Raw genomic sequence first — 13,366 nt, forward strand, 5'->3', positions numbered from 1 at the left:
ACATGAGGAAGTGGGATAGAAAACCCACCTCTGCCCTAGCAGCATGGGTACATGAGTTGAAAGAAAGGACAACCACTGCAGGAAATTCTTCAAGGATAAATGCCACTCCAGTTTCCAGTGGGCAAGTCCTCAGACAGAACAACAGGCTGATATTACTTCTAATCCTCTTGAAGGGACCTCCAGTTCATATTTACAAGAAGTGAGCAATGAGTACTAAGACCAGGACTAAAGGGGCCCTGCCTCCAGCCAGGTGGAGGAAAGGGACTGTGTGGATCTGTTGGCCTGACACATCAGACCCACAAGAGCCTTTCTATATAAGGGCTTTAGCTGACACTGGTGCACACTGTACCCTGATGCCATCAAGATATGTAGGGGCAGAATCTGTCTCTATTTCTGGGCTGGTAGAGGGATCGCAACAACTGACTACTGGAAGCTGAAGTGACCCTGACTAGGAAGGAATGACAGAAGCACCCCATTGTGACTGGCCCAGAGTGCATCCTTGGCATAGATTACCTCAGGAGGAGGTATTTCAAGAACCCAAAAGGGCATCATTGGGCTTTTGGGATAGCTGTTGTGGAGACAGAGGAAATTAGACAGCTGAATACCTCGCCTGGTCTCTCAGAGGACCCTTTTGTTATGGGATTGGCTGAGGGTCGAAGAACAATAAGGACTGCTACCACAACAGTGCACTGTCAACAATACCATGGAAACCATGACTCCATGAATCCCATCCATGGGATGATTTGTGAACTAGAAAGCCAGGGAGTGGTCAGCAAGACTTGCTCACACTTTAATAGTCCTGTGTGGCCAATGCATAAGTCCAGTGAAAAGTGGAGACTGACAGTGGACTATCATGGCGTGAACGAAGTCACACCACCACTGAGTGCCGCTGTGCTTCAGTACAAACTGGAGTCCAAGGCAGCAAAGCGGTGCCACCATTGACATTGCTAATGCCTTTTCTCCATTCATTTAGCAGCAGAGTGCAGGGCAGAGTTTGCTTTCACCTGGGGGGGCATCCACTACACTCGAACTGACTGCCCCAGGGGTGGGGAAACACAGCCCCGCTCTTTGCCATGGACTGATCCAGACTGCACTGGAAAAGGGTGAGGCTCCAGAACACTTCCAGTACGTTGATGACATCATCATGTGAGGCAACACAGCAGAGGCAGTTTTTGAGAAAGGGGAGAAGATAATCCAAATCCTCCTCAAGGCAGGTTTTGCCATAAAGCAAAGTAAGGTCAAGGGACCGTCCCAGGAAATTCAGTTTTTAGTAGTAAAATGGCAAGATGGATGTTGTCAGATTCCAATGGACGTGGTGTCATGGTTTGAAGTTGGCCCCCCCTTGAGAGTTCGGGGGCTCGGAGGTGATTGGGTGCCAGGGCAGTGTTCTCTGGAGAGCCAATCACCATTCATGTTGTTCGCTTCTGCTCAAAATCATATGTACACAGCACCGGAAGCTGTTGGCAGTTCTGCTGTTGGTGTCTGCTGCGTGTAGGTGTAGAAGGCCAGGGGGTGGCTGGGCTCCTTCCCCCCCCTCCTTCCTTAATACTCTTCACCTGCAGACTCTTTTCTGTCCTTTCTGTTAAGTGTCTTGCAGAGATAAAGCCTGACTTAACCTATATCACCACAGGTGCCCAACCCTTTTGGTTTCCAACTATTTTGCTATGTGACATGTCACAGGTCTTCCTACACTAAGTAATCATGCTGTAGGTGTGAATGATATTGAGCACTACTGCCTTTTTATATTCAGTGGCTATGAGCAGACACCTTGCCTTAATTAATTTGTTTTACTAATGCATTTTAGGTAGCCATGGGGGAGCTGCCCAAACAGTCAAGTGTCTCTCTGAGCAGTCACAAAGGCAGTTTGGTGTTCCCTCCCAAGAGAATTAGCCACTGGAGTTTTTAAGAGGCCTAAGGAATAATGAAAAATCATGGCATTGAGAGATGGTTTTTCTGAGAGTTTTACCCTGATATTGTATATTAGACTCCTAACATAAAGCACAATTGTTCTACAGTGGAAGAATACTATTGCTTGTTGTTCCATACAAACTTCTAACAGGACTTGTGCCCCCATTTATGGGCCCAGTATTGATTGCCAGGGTACCCCGCCTATGACAGGTTGCCAATTTGAAACGGAGCTATTTACCACCACCTGCTGACAGGCCCCAGCCTGTCAGCCAGTTCCCCATCCACTGCATGGACCACTTGTCTATACTGTAATGCATCAGTGTCTTTAGGAGAGGCAGTGGGAAACTCTATCAAAAGCCTTGGAAAAGTCCAGGTAGAGAATGCCCACAGCTTGGCCCACAACAACCAAGCAGGTTAATTACTTTCTTGTAGAAAACTGTTGGTGTTGTCTTTAGAAAACATCAATAATCTGCATCTGGCCAGCCATGGCCTATGAATTCCTTATCTGAAAGACTCAAATTATCCACAATTTGTGTTAAAAATAAACAAACAAAAAATGCAAATAAAATCAAAGCTTAATTAAAGTAAAATGAGAGGCTTTTACGGTTGCGAAGTAAGATATAGAAGTGCAATGTGTCTTGTCCTTTTCTAATTTCATCTCAATTTTTTTTCTCTAGGGTGACAAAGAAGCAGAACTAGGGCTGCCCTTCTCTCCCCTGTGTGATCGCAAATCTACTATGGTTGCTCAGTCTCAAATAGGTATGTCCCCTTTGGTGCATGTGAAGCAGCATCTTAAAAGCAAAACTTACTCTTCCCTGTAGGGCTAAGATCATAGTGATCTCTCATTGTTTGGAACTATGTTAAAGAGAAAAAATGTAGTACAGTAGCATTATTTTTCCCAGATTAACCATTCAAAGCTGGGGAGCCTTTACGTGTATGGTAATGGTTCCATACATTCACCAAGTTACCTCTGATGTGTCTGCAGAGATAGCTACAGTGCCTGATCATGACACTTATTCCATAGTTTTCTGAACTATGAAGAATGGGTGCACGTGGCAACATCATGTGATATGAGTGTCATTGGTGTATATGAAAATGTAATGTCAGTCCCTTTGATGACCTGTGCAAAAATGCTGTGTGTTTTTCAATTTATTCCTCCAACCCTTTCCTCCCAATACTTTAAACCAACCATTATTTTTCACTGAAGCCATGCAAGTAGCAAATATTTTTCTGTGCCACCCTTTCAGAAAAGAGATCTTTTTACAGACACACCAACAGCACTTTCTCTACCTTTCCTTCAGTTACTGAATGAAAATGTAGGGGTAGGATGAGGCAACAAGCCTGGCATTTGGTGAGAGAATAAGAGGGGCTAAGTGAAGTTAAACTGTTGAGGGGGCTTGGAGCAAAGAAAGGACAAGGGAAAAGGTGGATTTTTGGGTGGATTTTTATATCTAGGAAGCAAGTGAAGTAGATAGAGAAACATTTTCTAATCTCAACTGGAGAATAGGTAGTTTAATAGAATAGCAAAAGAAAGATAACATGGATACTAAAATTGAGGGAATTGAGAAAGACAAACAGAGAATGTATTGAAGGAAAGCAAACAAAATATTTGAACCATGAAATTTCTCTCAAAGAACAAGACAAAGATATCCCAAAACCTAGGAAAGTGCAGATTCGTATCTTTGGCTAAGAGCCATTTCTGTTTAAAATTATTTCATTGTTCCTGGTAGGCAAGCCATTCTCTGGGGGACGTCATCCCAGATTTTTCTGGTTTTGGAAGTTTAGACAGTTCAGCTAGGAATCTGAACTTGAAAAGCCCTATACAAGCCTGGCCTGGTTACCAGACTTGTAGTATTTACTCCTCTGGAACAATAACCCACAATACAACTGTGGGTTGTTCTGCCAGCAGCTCAGTGGAGGAAAGCAGCAACAAACTTGAAATGCTGCAGTCTCAGCTAAAACTCATGTTGAAGACTCCTGGGCACATTATGTCTATTGCTGTGCTGTGGGAGAAGATAAACTCTCTCTCTCTGGTTGATGTGAAGGAAAGTGCATGTAAAGACTTCTCTTTCACATCCCTTTCAGATATGTTCCTCACTCCTTACAGGGAAGAGGAGTTGTGTCTCTCACAGGGTGTCTCTACATAGGGTTGTGTGTGCTTGGATGCTAGTTTTTCTGGTTCTCTCCTTTTGTGCTCCTTTGCTCGGAAGGACAAGGAGAGCCAAGAATGTTCTGATGCCCTTTGTGTCAAACCGCTGTAAAATTAATGTTGAATTAAACCATCACTAATACAATTCCACCTTATAAAAGAGGCACTTATCAGTAGGCAAAGGCAGCCTTATTTACTCATATACTATTTGTCATTATATTTGATTTGTGCAAGGGGTTTAGTAATCCATTGACATTAGTAGTCTACTCTTTATAAATCTTGCCTTCTAACATTATAAAATGCTCATTTCTCAGTCTGCTGCACATATTGACAGTCTCTTTCTCTAACATACCCCTTGTTAAATTGAAACCTCCTTTGTTTTCTAGCTATCCGCTGAGATAAGACTTTCCAAGTTGTGGAGTAGATTCTTTTTCCATTCATTTCTTTACCTGATTAATAGTCTTAACAAATTTTTCCCTGTAGTAGTACTTAGAACATTTATTTGCAAAAGTAAATTCTTGCTGAATTCCAAATTGTGCTATTATATGATTGGATTTTATGATCTTAAACTTAGTGATTCTATGATTCTGTCATCTGCATCAAGCAGCCATCAGTTCTCATAAATTAAAAACCTCTGTCCTTTGTGAAATAAAATTGTGATTTTAGTTCTGCCAAGAACAGAGCCTAGAAATCCTGCTCTGATGGCTCGACTTGTTTGTAGTTACTGGTTTGCTGCTGTAGGGTCACTGTAGATGCAACAACAGTGGACACACGTTTTCATTATCAAAAATTTTCACAAAAGATTTTGGCAATATGGCCTTTTTACGTGAAATTAAGGAATCTAACAGAAAAAAATTCCTCAAAAGAAAGAACGTGTCCCTCATGTTGCTTCAGTTTATGAAAACTTGTTCAGAGTTTAAACTGATAAATAAAAAAACCTGAATATCACTTAATGAACTTTATTTTGAAAACCTATTAATGTTAATGATAATGACCAATTTATCATCCTTTTTCTTATGGCAAATATTTTTGTACCGTAGTGAAGATGGGAGAGATTTGTGTCCAGAAGTCAAGCTGCTTATCAGAGCGAGGGAGAGAAACAAACTGCAAAGAGAACCAGACCAAGACTTTTGTATTTCCCAACAAGAATATCAGGAGTTTCTCTGGCTTAAACTCTAGGAAGCTTGTTTCACTGAAGATCAGCCTTTGTTGTCATTGTCCTCTTTTGCAGGTGATAAATGTAGCAGCATGCCTTTATTTTTGTCCTTTGATTAGCAAAAAAGAAAATTACACCTTCAGAAAACATTGGATAGAGACTGATGAGTGCATGCTGCAGATTTTTTTTTTTTTTTTTAATGTTAGGCTTTAGGGAAACTGTTCTCTACCCAGTTTTTATTATGTCGATGTTTGCAGGTGGAATGAATGAACGCTAGTCATATGCCTGGAATTCACCCTCAGTATGCAGCATTAATTGGTAAAATCATCTTAGTCACTGAGGTGCAGAAATGTTTATCATGCTCATTCTATTGAAGGAGATAAAGGATGATAAAATGGTCATTATCATTAGTAGGTTTAAAGCTCAGGTTCATTATTTGATAGTCAGGGTTTTAATTAGCAAACTAAATCAGCATATTTAAATTTTATTATGATCTCCATTTTAAGGTAACATAGTTGAAAAACTTATTCATGTTGTAGGGAATAGAGGGAAAAATTTCACTTATCAAAGAAAAGTTCTCTTAGGTATTTGAGTTTGTTTACCTGTAGTCCCTTGTACCACCTCTACTCATCTTTGTTGATGAGTTGCAAGACTTCTGGCAGGGAAAACCTGTTTCTTAAACACAACTAGATTGTGTTTGTGTGCAGTTGTTGACTATCTGAGGAAACAAATCCCAACACCTTGCTGCTGAAGTTAGTGATGTAGTCATGTGTCTGGTATCAGAGATTTGAATCTCTTAGAGTTGTTAGTGGTGATGGAACAAATGGCAGTGGTATTACTTGCTGAGCAGAATAAGGGCTTGGGTTTCTTTGCTCACTAAGAGGTAAATAAGTTTTTGAAGGGGAATAGAGATGTATAGAGACAGACACAGAAATATATGTAAATCAAGTTCTTATTATCCTTAGGATTCCTGTGGCACACTTAACACTGTTCTCAGTCAGTAATTTTTTAAAGCCAGTGCTTTTAAAAATTGTATAAAGCTTACTGGGATTATCTGAGTTGTCACCTAGCATACAATTTCCTATTCAGGCTTTATGCTACAAACATTTTTGATTAACTACCTGGGAGTTCTTTTTTTCCTAAATTTGAGTAGATAAGACTGGCTCAGTGTTATGGAGGCACAATATTCAGATTTTTGGATATGACCGAATGTGTATTTTCTCCAGATTTACAGAATGTTACTTAAAAGTAACAGTTTTAATTTGACCAGGCATGAAAATACACTTAATAATCCATTCTTTTAGAAATTTAGCAAAAATCAGGGAAGGGAAATTGAACTAGAAGGATGCTCAATTGCTTTGCACTTGGGATATGGATCAAAGCATCTGTGAATTCAGGTGCCTGAACGATGTGGTCTCTTCTTCTTTTGTTGTTCTGTTATCACCTAGAATCACCAGTGCTGTAGAAACATACAGTGATCGAGTCAGAGAAACTACAATATTATTAAGGAATAATTAATACTTGATAATTAACAAATCTCTGAAAATTGTAACAGTAGGGATTTGTAACAGTAATAACGTTACCAAAAAACATCTGGCAACAGTAATTGTAACCTGGATCCCAATGTACCTCATGAGAGATTAAGGACATCATTGTTTTCTTGGCTACCTGCAACACTAAGAAATTTGCTAACTGAAGTGATAAAGGAATTTAGGAAAATGTGTAAGGTACTGTAAGCTCCTCACTCTCACATTTTGTCCATGCAACTTGGATTTTCATCCATCCCATGAGCTTGTGGCCACCGGGCCCTTCAGTCTGCTCTCCCAACATTCAGATCAGAGCCATATTCATCTCTGTCAAGCTGTATGATGAAGTAGAAATTATTTGGCCCTTTATTTTTTTCCTTTACTTATTTTAAAAATGTGGGGAAAGCATCTAAATCTGTTTTCTTATCAACAAGAAAAAGCTGGCCAGGCACTGAGGAGAGAGTATTTGCCACGGTCCGCTGGGATAGGGGAAATTGGACCGAGCACTGCAATTAGGGTTCGGACGCAGTTGAGGTCTCATACTGCAAATGCCAGTTTATTCAAGGGAAACAAGGGTTTAAAAAACCGCGGTTTGAAGGGTGGATGCTAAGCCGGGGAGGTGCAAAAGATTGACAGCTCAGGGAAAGATGTGGTAGGGGGACAGGGGAAAGATGGGTGGAACTCCCAGGTATCTGAGGGAGCTGGCTAATGGTAGCTCTCTCTGCACTGTGATAGCTACAGCTAATCAGTAACAGAGGCACGGGAAAACAGGGGAGAAGAAGAGATAAACAGCTTTCAAAGGGGAAGCTTGAGGGAGAAATGGGGACAATATGGAGGTACAGCAGGATCTATAAATTTTGACAATAAACCGGGGTATACAAGGGTTCATAAGCATACAACAGTAAACTGGGGAAAAACTGCCAGTCTGCTGGGTGGATTATTCAGTGAGTAAAAAGTCCATTCAGATTCCATTAATGCTTTTCCAGGCCACATATCTCTCCCATTCTGTCTTCTCATCCATCGCAAGTATTCACAGCAATGTGAATGCTGATGCGCAGTAAAGGACGTTCGTGTGTAACTCCACACCAGCAAAACTTACTGGTATTATTACTGTTATATTTATTTTCTGCTTTTAAAGAATTCTTCTTTGAAACTGAATTTTATCCAAATCTGCTAGAAATTTGACTTCAATATCACACTACTCCTCATATAAAACAAATCTTGATGAATCTTTTGATGTCGTGATTTGCCACAGTTTCTTGCCAGTATTTAAGTAGGTATCTTTTATTGCATGCTGTATCCAGCCTCTTCGGCCAGGGATTAATATATAACTCAATTTCCTCTTTTTATTATTTACCTATCTCTCTTTCAAGTATGATATTTTACACTGTCGTCTACAGTGTGGTTGTCTGTATTCACTGAAGCAGGGACTCTGCATAAATCCTCCTCTTGCCTGCCTGGCTCTCCTTGTGTTTCTGCTCAGGTTTCATTGATTTCATTGTGGAACCCACTTTTACTGTGCTGACTGACATGACAGAGAAGATTGTGACTCCACTCATCAGTGAAGCTTCCCACTCTCCCATGTCCGGATTCAGGCGCTCCAGGTGAATAACCTTGCACCTTCCCCTTCACTCTGCACATGCTGCTATTGCACTCAACTCCTCTGTTTTCCTCCCCTACAGTATATGTTTTCCATGTGGCTTAAAGACCCATGTCCGCATTGCCAACACTACAGCTCATCTTGTGAGGTGGCTTTGTGCCCGGGGGAGGGCAAAGAGGTAGGGTGGCATGAACCTGAGTCATGCCTCCAAAGGCAGTGAGCACAAATGGTTGTAGCCATGCAATCGGGTACACTTCAGTGCTCTCTCAGTCACTACTGTCAGAGAGAAGGTAAATAGAGTCATTGGGAGGCCCTCATTTCTTCACATCTAGAAGTATAAATGGGATTGAAACAAAAGCGATGACTGGAAAGTATAAGCACAGTCTTGTGACAGTATTGTTATGCGAATGTGTGAAGAACCACCAGAATTCACCTGGAGTTCAGGTGTAGGAAGTCTTGGCCCATTCAAACTGTATTATAGAGGTACCGCTCTTTTAGTAGTTTATTGACAGGGCATGTTTTGGGATTCAAATGCCTCATGGTTAGTGCTCCCTAAAGTAGGGCTACCCTCAGGGTTCCCTCTCCCAGGTGACTTCTTTACTCCTGGGTGAACAAAGAGCAGGCAGTTATATCTTTCTTTGTCGGTAACCTTGTTGCCTTTATTAAAATGTGCACAATGAAGCATCCATCCTTGAAAGACAACTGTAGAATCTGTAACTGAAACAAGTGCCTGATTTCAGCCTCATCTGAGGTCACCAAGTCCTGGACGGAGATGGATTTCCTGTGCTGTGCCTCAGTGAATTTTAGGAGACTCCTCCTCTGACATATTTTATTTCTAGAATTGTCTGACTCCAATAATATTTAGGGAGTGGAGATGTACAACAAAAGTAGTGACAGCACTTTGACTGATTCTATTTCTTAGTGACCATGGATACCAAAAAATAGTCAGAGAAAAGCTGCCTTTTATTTCTAACAATGGCTTGGTTGTGCTCTTTGCTTTAACATTGATTGGCCTGGGGTGGGACAGGAGAGAAGCGAAGGATAAGGGATTCAAGCCTAGTTTTTCCTGGGTGACTCTGTTATCTGACTTACAGCTGTTATTTCTTCATAGTTGTATTTGAGTATTTGAGGATACTGATTTCTTCTGTGTTTTGTGATATTGTGCCCCAGCCTAAATAACATTAGTCCCTCCGAAGTTAAAAGATCAAGTGTCAAGAGCACTGGGTCCGAAGGAAGTGCCTCACTTAACTGCTCCATACTCACTGTGGACTTCAAATGTTTTAAAGCCACCTGGACTGAGGTGGTGCAGCAGAACAGGGAGAAATGGAAAGCGCAAGCCACCAAAGGTAACAGCCAAGCTTCTTAGCGAAAGAATAAAAATTCTTTTGATCTCTTCTTCTTCAAGCTCTTCTTCAATCAGATTTTTCTCCAAGTAAGCACTGTTAGTTCGAGAGAATCTGCTTTTTGAGTTCAACAACCTACACTGTATTCAGAAGGATAGGAATATTGTGACTCGTCTGTGCCTTATACTTGCCTTATATGCTCTTCTTAAGAGTACCTTATACTCTTCTTAAGGGTGTCTTATACACTTCTTAAGAGCACCTTATATTTCTTATGTAAGTGAACCTAAAGAAGAGGATGTGGACAATGGGAGGGAAAAAAGTTGTGAGGGAGTTCCCCTAAAGCCATGAATCAGACTCAGGGTGGTGCAAAAATAGCTGGAACAGTATTTGTAGATATAGGTTATCAGTAGTTCATTGTTAAGGTTGAAAGAGGCATGGATAATATTTCAGGGGAGAAGGACAGAATATTCTGAATTCATAACTGGTTTCATATTTCTGGTGATAACTTGGAAAATTAATTGGAAGCTATGCTGCAAATGCTTGTGATGTCATCAATCTGAGAGAGACTGTAAATATTTCAGAAGAATATGAGCGTTATGTTGGTTAAATGTTGACCAGGGTTCAATACTCTGATGCAATTGAAAAAAAATCACAACCAACATCCCCTCACCACCGAAAAAAACCCAAACCTGACCCAACCCAAACACACACACTAAAAAAAAACCCCAACACACTTTAGTGAGACTCCTCTGGCATTCTTCATATCTTTCCAGCAGTAACAAGGCCCTCAAAGCCCTGCTGTGCCTAGTTTTGGCCACTGCTGTTCAGGGAACATATGGACCAATTGTAGACAATTCAGAGTACAGCAATACAAATTATGATAACTTGTCTATAGCTGAAAGCATTTTTTTGAAGACTACTTCAGCTGAAAAATAAGGGAACTATTTTTTATTCAAATACCCTGGGCTTTTAAGAGGAGAAAAAAATTGTCAGGTTATTATAAATGTTATTGTAATGTCTAATAAGTTAGACATTAGCAAATCTCTGTTATTGGAGTTCTTTTGGAAATAATGAGAGCCATCTTTTGAGAACGATTTAGTTATAACTGCCCCTTACCTCCAGGGGCTGGATGATTGCCCAAGGTCTCCTTGACCCCTCAGGTGATTTTGGAACCAAAAAAGGAGGAATGTTTCAACTGTTTTTTTTTTCTTTATGAAACTGGGATGCAATTTATTCTGTGATCGGAATGGTTATTACTCAAACCCTATTTTAATGGAGTTGTTTTGTTGCATATAAATGGAAACAGTTTGATTTTAATGTTTCTAGGTGTGTTTAGCAGTACAAATATACATATTTTTTTAATCCTAGAAGAGTTATACAAACATGTGGCTCAGCATACCTTTCTATGTTCTTGGACTCCAGAGCACTTTCATCAGTATCTCTGCTCAGCTGCTGTCTTGCTCCTGACTTGCAGAAATTTTCTGCACTCTGGGTCCATCTGCCTTGGCCTTAGTCTTATGCAGCAAGGCCTGCCACTCAGCAGGGACTGAAATTGCCGACCCTTTCCAAACCATTGTCAAGATGCACTGCCAATAAAAACAGTTACTACTAAGAGAATACAACATTACCTGTTAGTTGACAGCAAACAGCAGTTGGGGATCAGAAGGGAAGGAATCTATTATTGTTACTTTTGTAGCTAATATTATTATTAAATTATTTGTACAATACGCTATTCCCGTTGGTAGTGGCATTGTTCTTAGAAGCCTCAGTGAGCAGTTTTTATCCTAAGTGTGGTATTTATAGAAAATTTCTCATACTGTGTAGGCAAAATAAGTGGGCTTATTACTGATCTTTTTTACTTAACAGATCATCATTAAATAGCTAAAAATAGCTATTTAAATTTAATCATCATTAGATAGCCACAAAACAAACACCCTGATGTGCAAAGCACTATTTAGATAAAGTATTTTCTAACACTGCTTTTGACAAGAGGCGCTCATCCAATGGTATTGTAGTCTCCTGAGACAAATTTCTCTCCTGCGGCTCAGGTGCAAAATGTAACTTTTTTCAGATCCTCAAATGAGAGGAATCCTTCTGTATGCGATGGGACTCTGAGATTAGCTCAGTTGGTTAGAACATGGTGCTAATAACGCCAGGGTCACGGGTTTGATCCCTGTACAGCCCATTCACTGAAGAGTTGGACTTGATGATCCTTGTGGGTCCCTTCCAACTCAAAATATTCTGAGAAATCTATGAGACTCCAGAAAAAATATCAATAGCTTAGCTAGCTTAGCTAGCACAGATTTCAGGAATGATTAGTGGAGTGAGGAAGACTAATTGAATTATGTTTTTGTGTGAACCATAATTTATTAATTTAAAAATTAGTTTACTTTATGTAGCTGCTGACAAGGGAAATGCACATTGGCATTTCTTATAAGGACAGCTTTCCACTTTTGTACCCCATTGGTACATTTTTCTTAAAATTGGTTCTGATTCACTCATAAGAAGTATTTGACAGTGTAATTTTTACATACTGGCCAAGATCCTGCTCCTGTAAGGAACAAAACATCTTCCTTATACATGTCAAGAATACTTCCCTAGGACTGAGGTAGACTTCACTCACTGTTTTGTAGGATCTGCTCCTCTGTTTGTCAGCTTATATAGTCTCTCAGAAAACAAGAGATACATCTGTGGATTCTTATCACGATTAAAATCATTGCTTGATGGGGTCATAAGGAGTAGGCCTGAATATTGTCAACTCAATAATAGGTTGGTTACATCTCTGTGCTAGACTTATTATAGATACAGTTATGATCTGAAGCTGCATAAGCTCACAGGTTCCAAATTGAGTATGTGCTGAGCTACTCATCTGCTTTTGCAGATTAAGTCTCCATTGATCATGCAAAAGGGGAAGAAAATTATGGATTCTCTGCCCAGAGTTTGTACACACCCAGTCAGGTTTATTAGTTTGAGGGCTGTCTTGAGGGACTGTGGTTGTGTTCTACTTTTCAGTGGGATGCAGGAAGCCAAACAAAACCCTTGCAGCTGAGTCTGTTGGGGAGTGCTGTACCTGACCTGGGCTAGAAATGTAGTGGTCTCTATACCTGGAGCAAAAATAATTTGCAACCTGCCTTACAAGTAAGTGTTACATAAGTACCGAATGTTTGGACGAGAACAAGAATAATATCTTGGATGGAGGAAAACGGCTTCTTTGTGAAATTTTTTTTTTAATCGAATTACATTGTTTTGAGGTGCTGCTGTTGTTCAACATTCACTTTTGAATTTATACCTTTGTATATTTGTGATTGACTGTAAAACTTTTGGGGATGGCATGGCAAGCACTAGTAGCAAGTCTACCAGGAAAGGATGGAGCCATAAAGAAAGGATAACTCTAAGTGGAAGGGAAGAGACAAAGAAGCTGGCATTGGAAGCAAGCTGGAACAAGAGGGAGAAAAAGTAGATATCAAGGAACCAAGACTTTATGTGCTTAGAGTTACCTGGTACAATGTGGGACTAAATGCATTTTTGACTCTTGTGTGTCAAAAATGAAAATAGCTTTGGCACCCCTAGAGCCTTCAGTAGCTAATATCTCTTTTTACCTTTTAAGAATTTTGTGGAACCACTTTTTCAAAGGTGAACTTTATATGGTAAAAAAAGGACACACACATAATATACATTTAGGCC

At 40.2% G+C, this 13,366-nt stretch overlaps 1 protein-coding gene across 14 annotated transcripts in view; it reads left to right on the forward strand.

Annotated features, from left to right (window-relative positions):
- PDE1C (phosphodiesterase 1C) overlaps window positions 1-13,366 on the forward strand; it is a 333,339-nt gene that overhangs the window by 281,564 nt on the left and 38,409 nt on the right. For 10 of the 14 annotated variants that reach the window (XM_032690599.1, XM_032690494.1, XM_032690515.1 and 7 more), the window contains 3 exons: window positions 2,586-2,667; window positions 8,223-8,343; window positions 9,510-9,685. In XM_032690599.1, coding sequence (XP_032546490.1) covers window positions 2,586-2,667; window positions 8,223-8,343; window positions 9,510-9,685 — 379 coding nt within the window. The remainder of the gene's footprint in view (window positions 1-2,585; window positions 2,668-8,222; window positions 8,344-9,509; window positions 9,686-13,366) is intronic. The other 4 variants (XM_032690581.1, XM_032690591.1, XM_032690609.1 and 1 more) reach the window with 1 other exon arrangement.

This window comes from Chiroxiphia lanceolata, chromosome 1, assembly GCF_009829145.1.
Source record: "Chiroxiphia lanceolata isolate bChiLan1 chromosome 1, bChiLan1.pri, whole genome shotgun sequence".
Classification (NCBI taxonomy): Eukaryota; Metazoa; Chordata; class Aves; order Passeriformes; family Pipridae; genus Chiroxiphia; species Chiroxiphia lanceolata.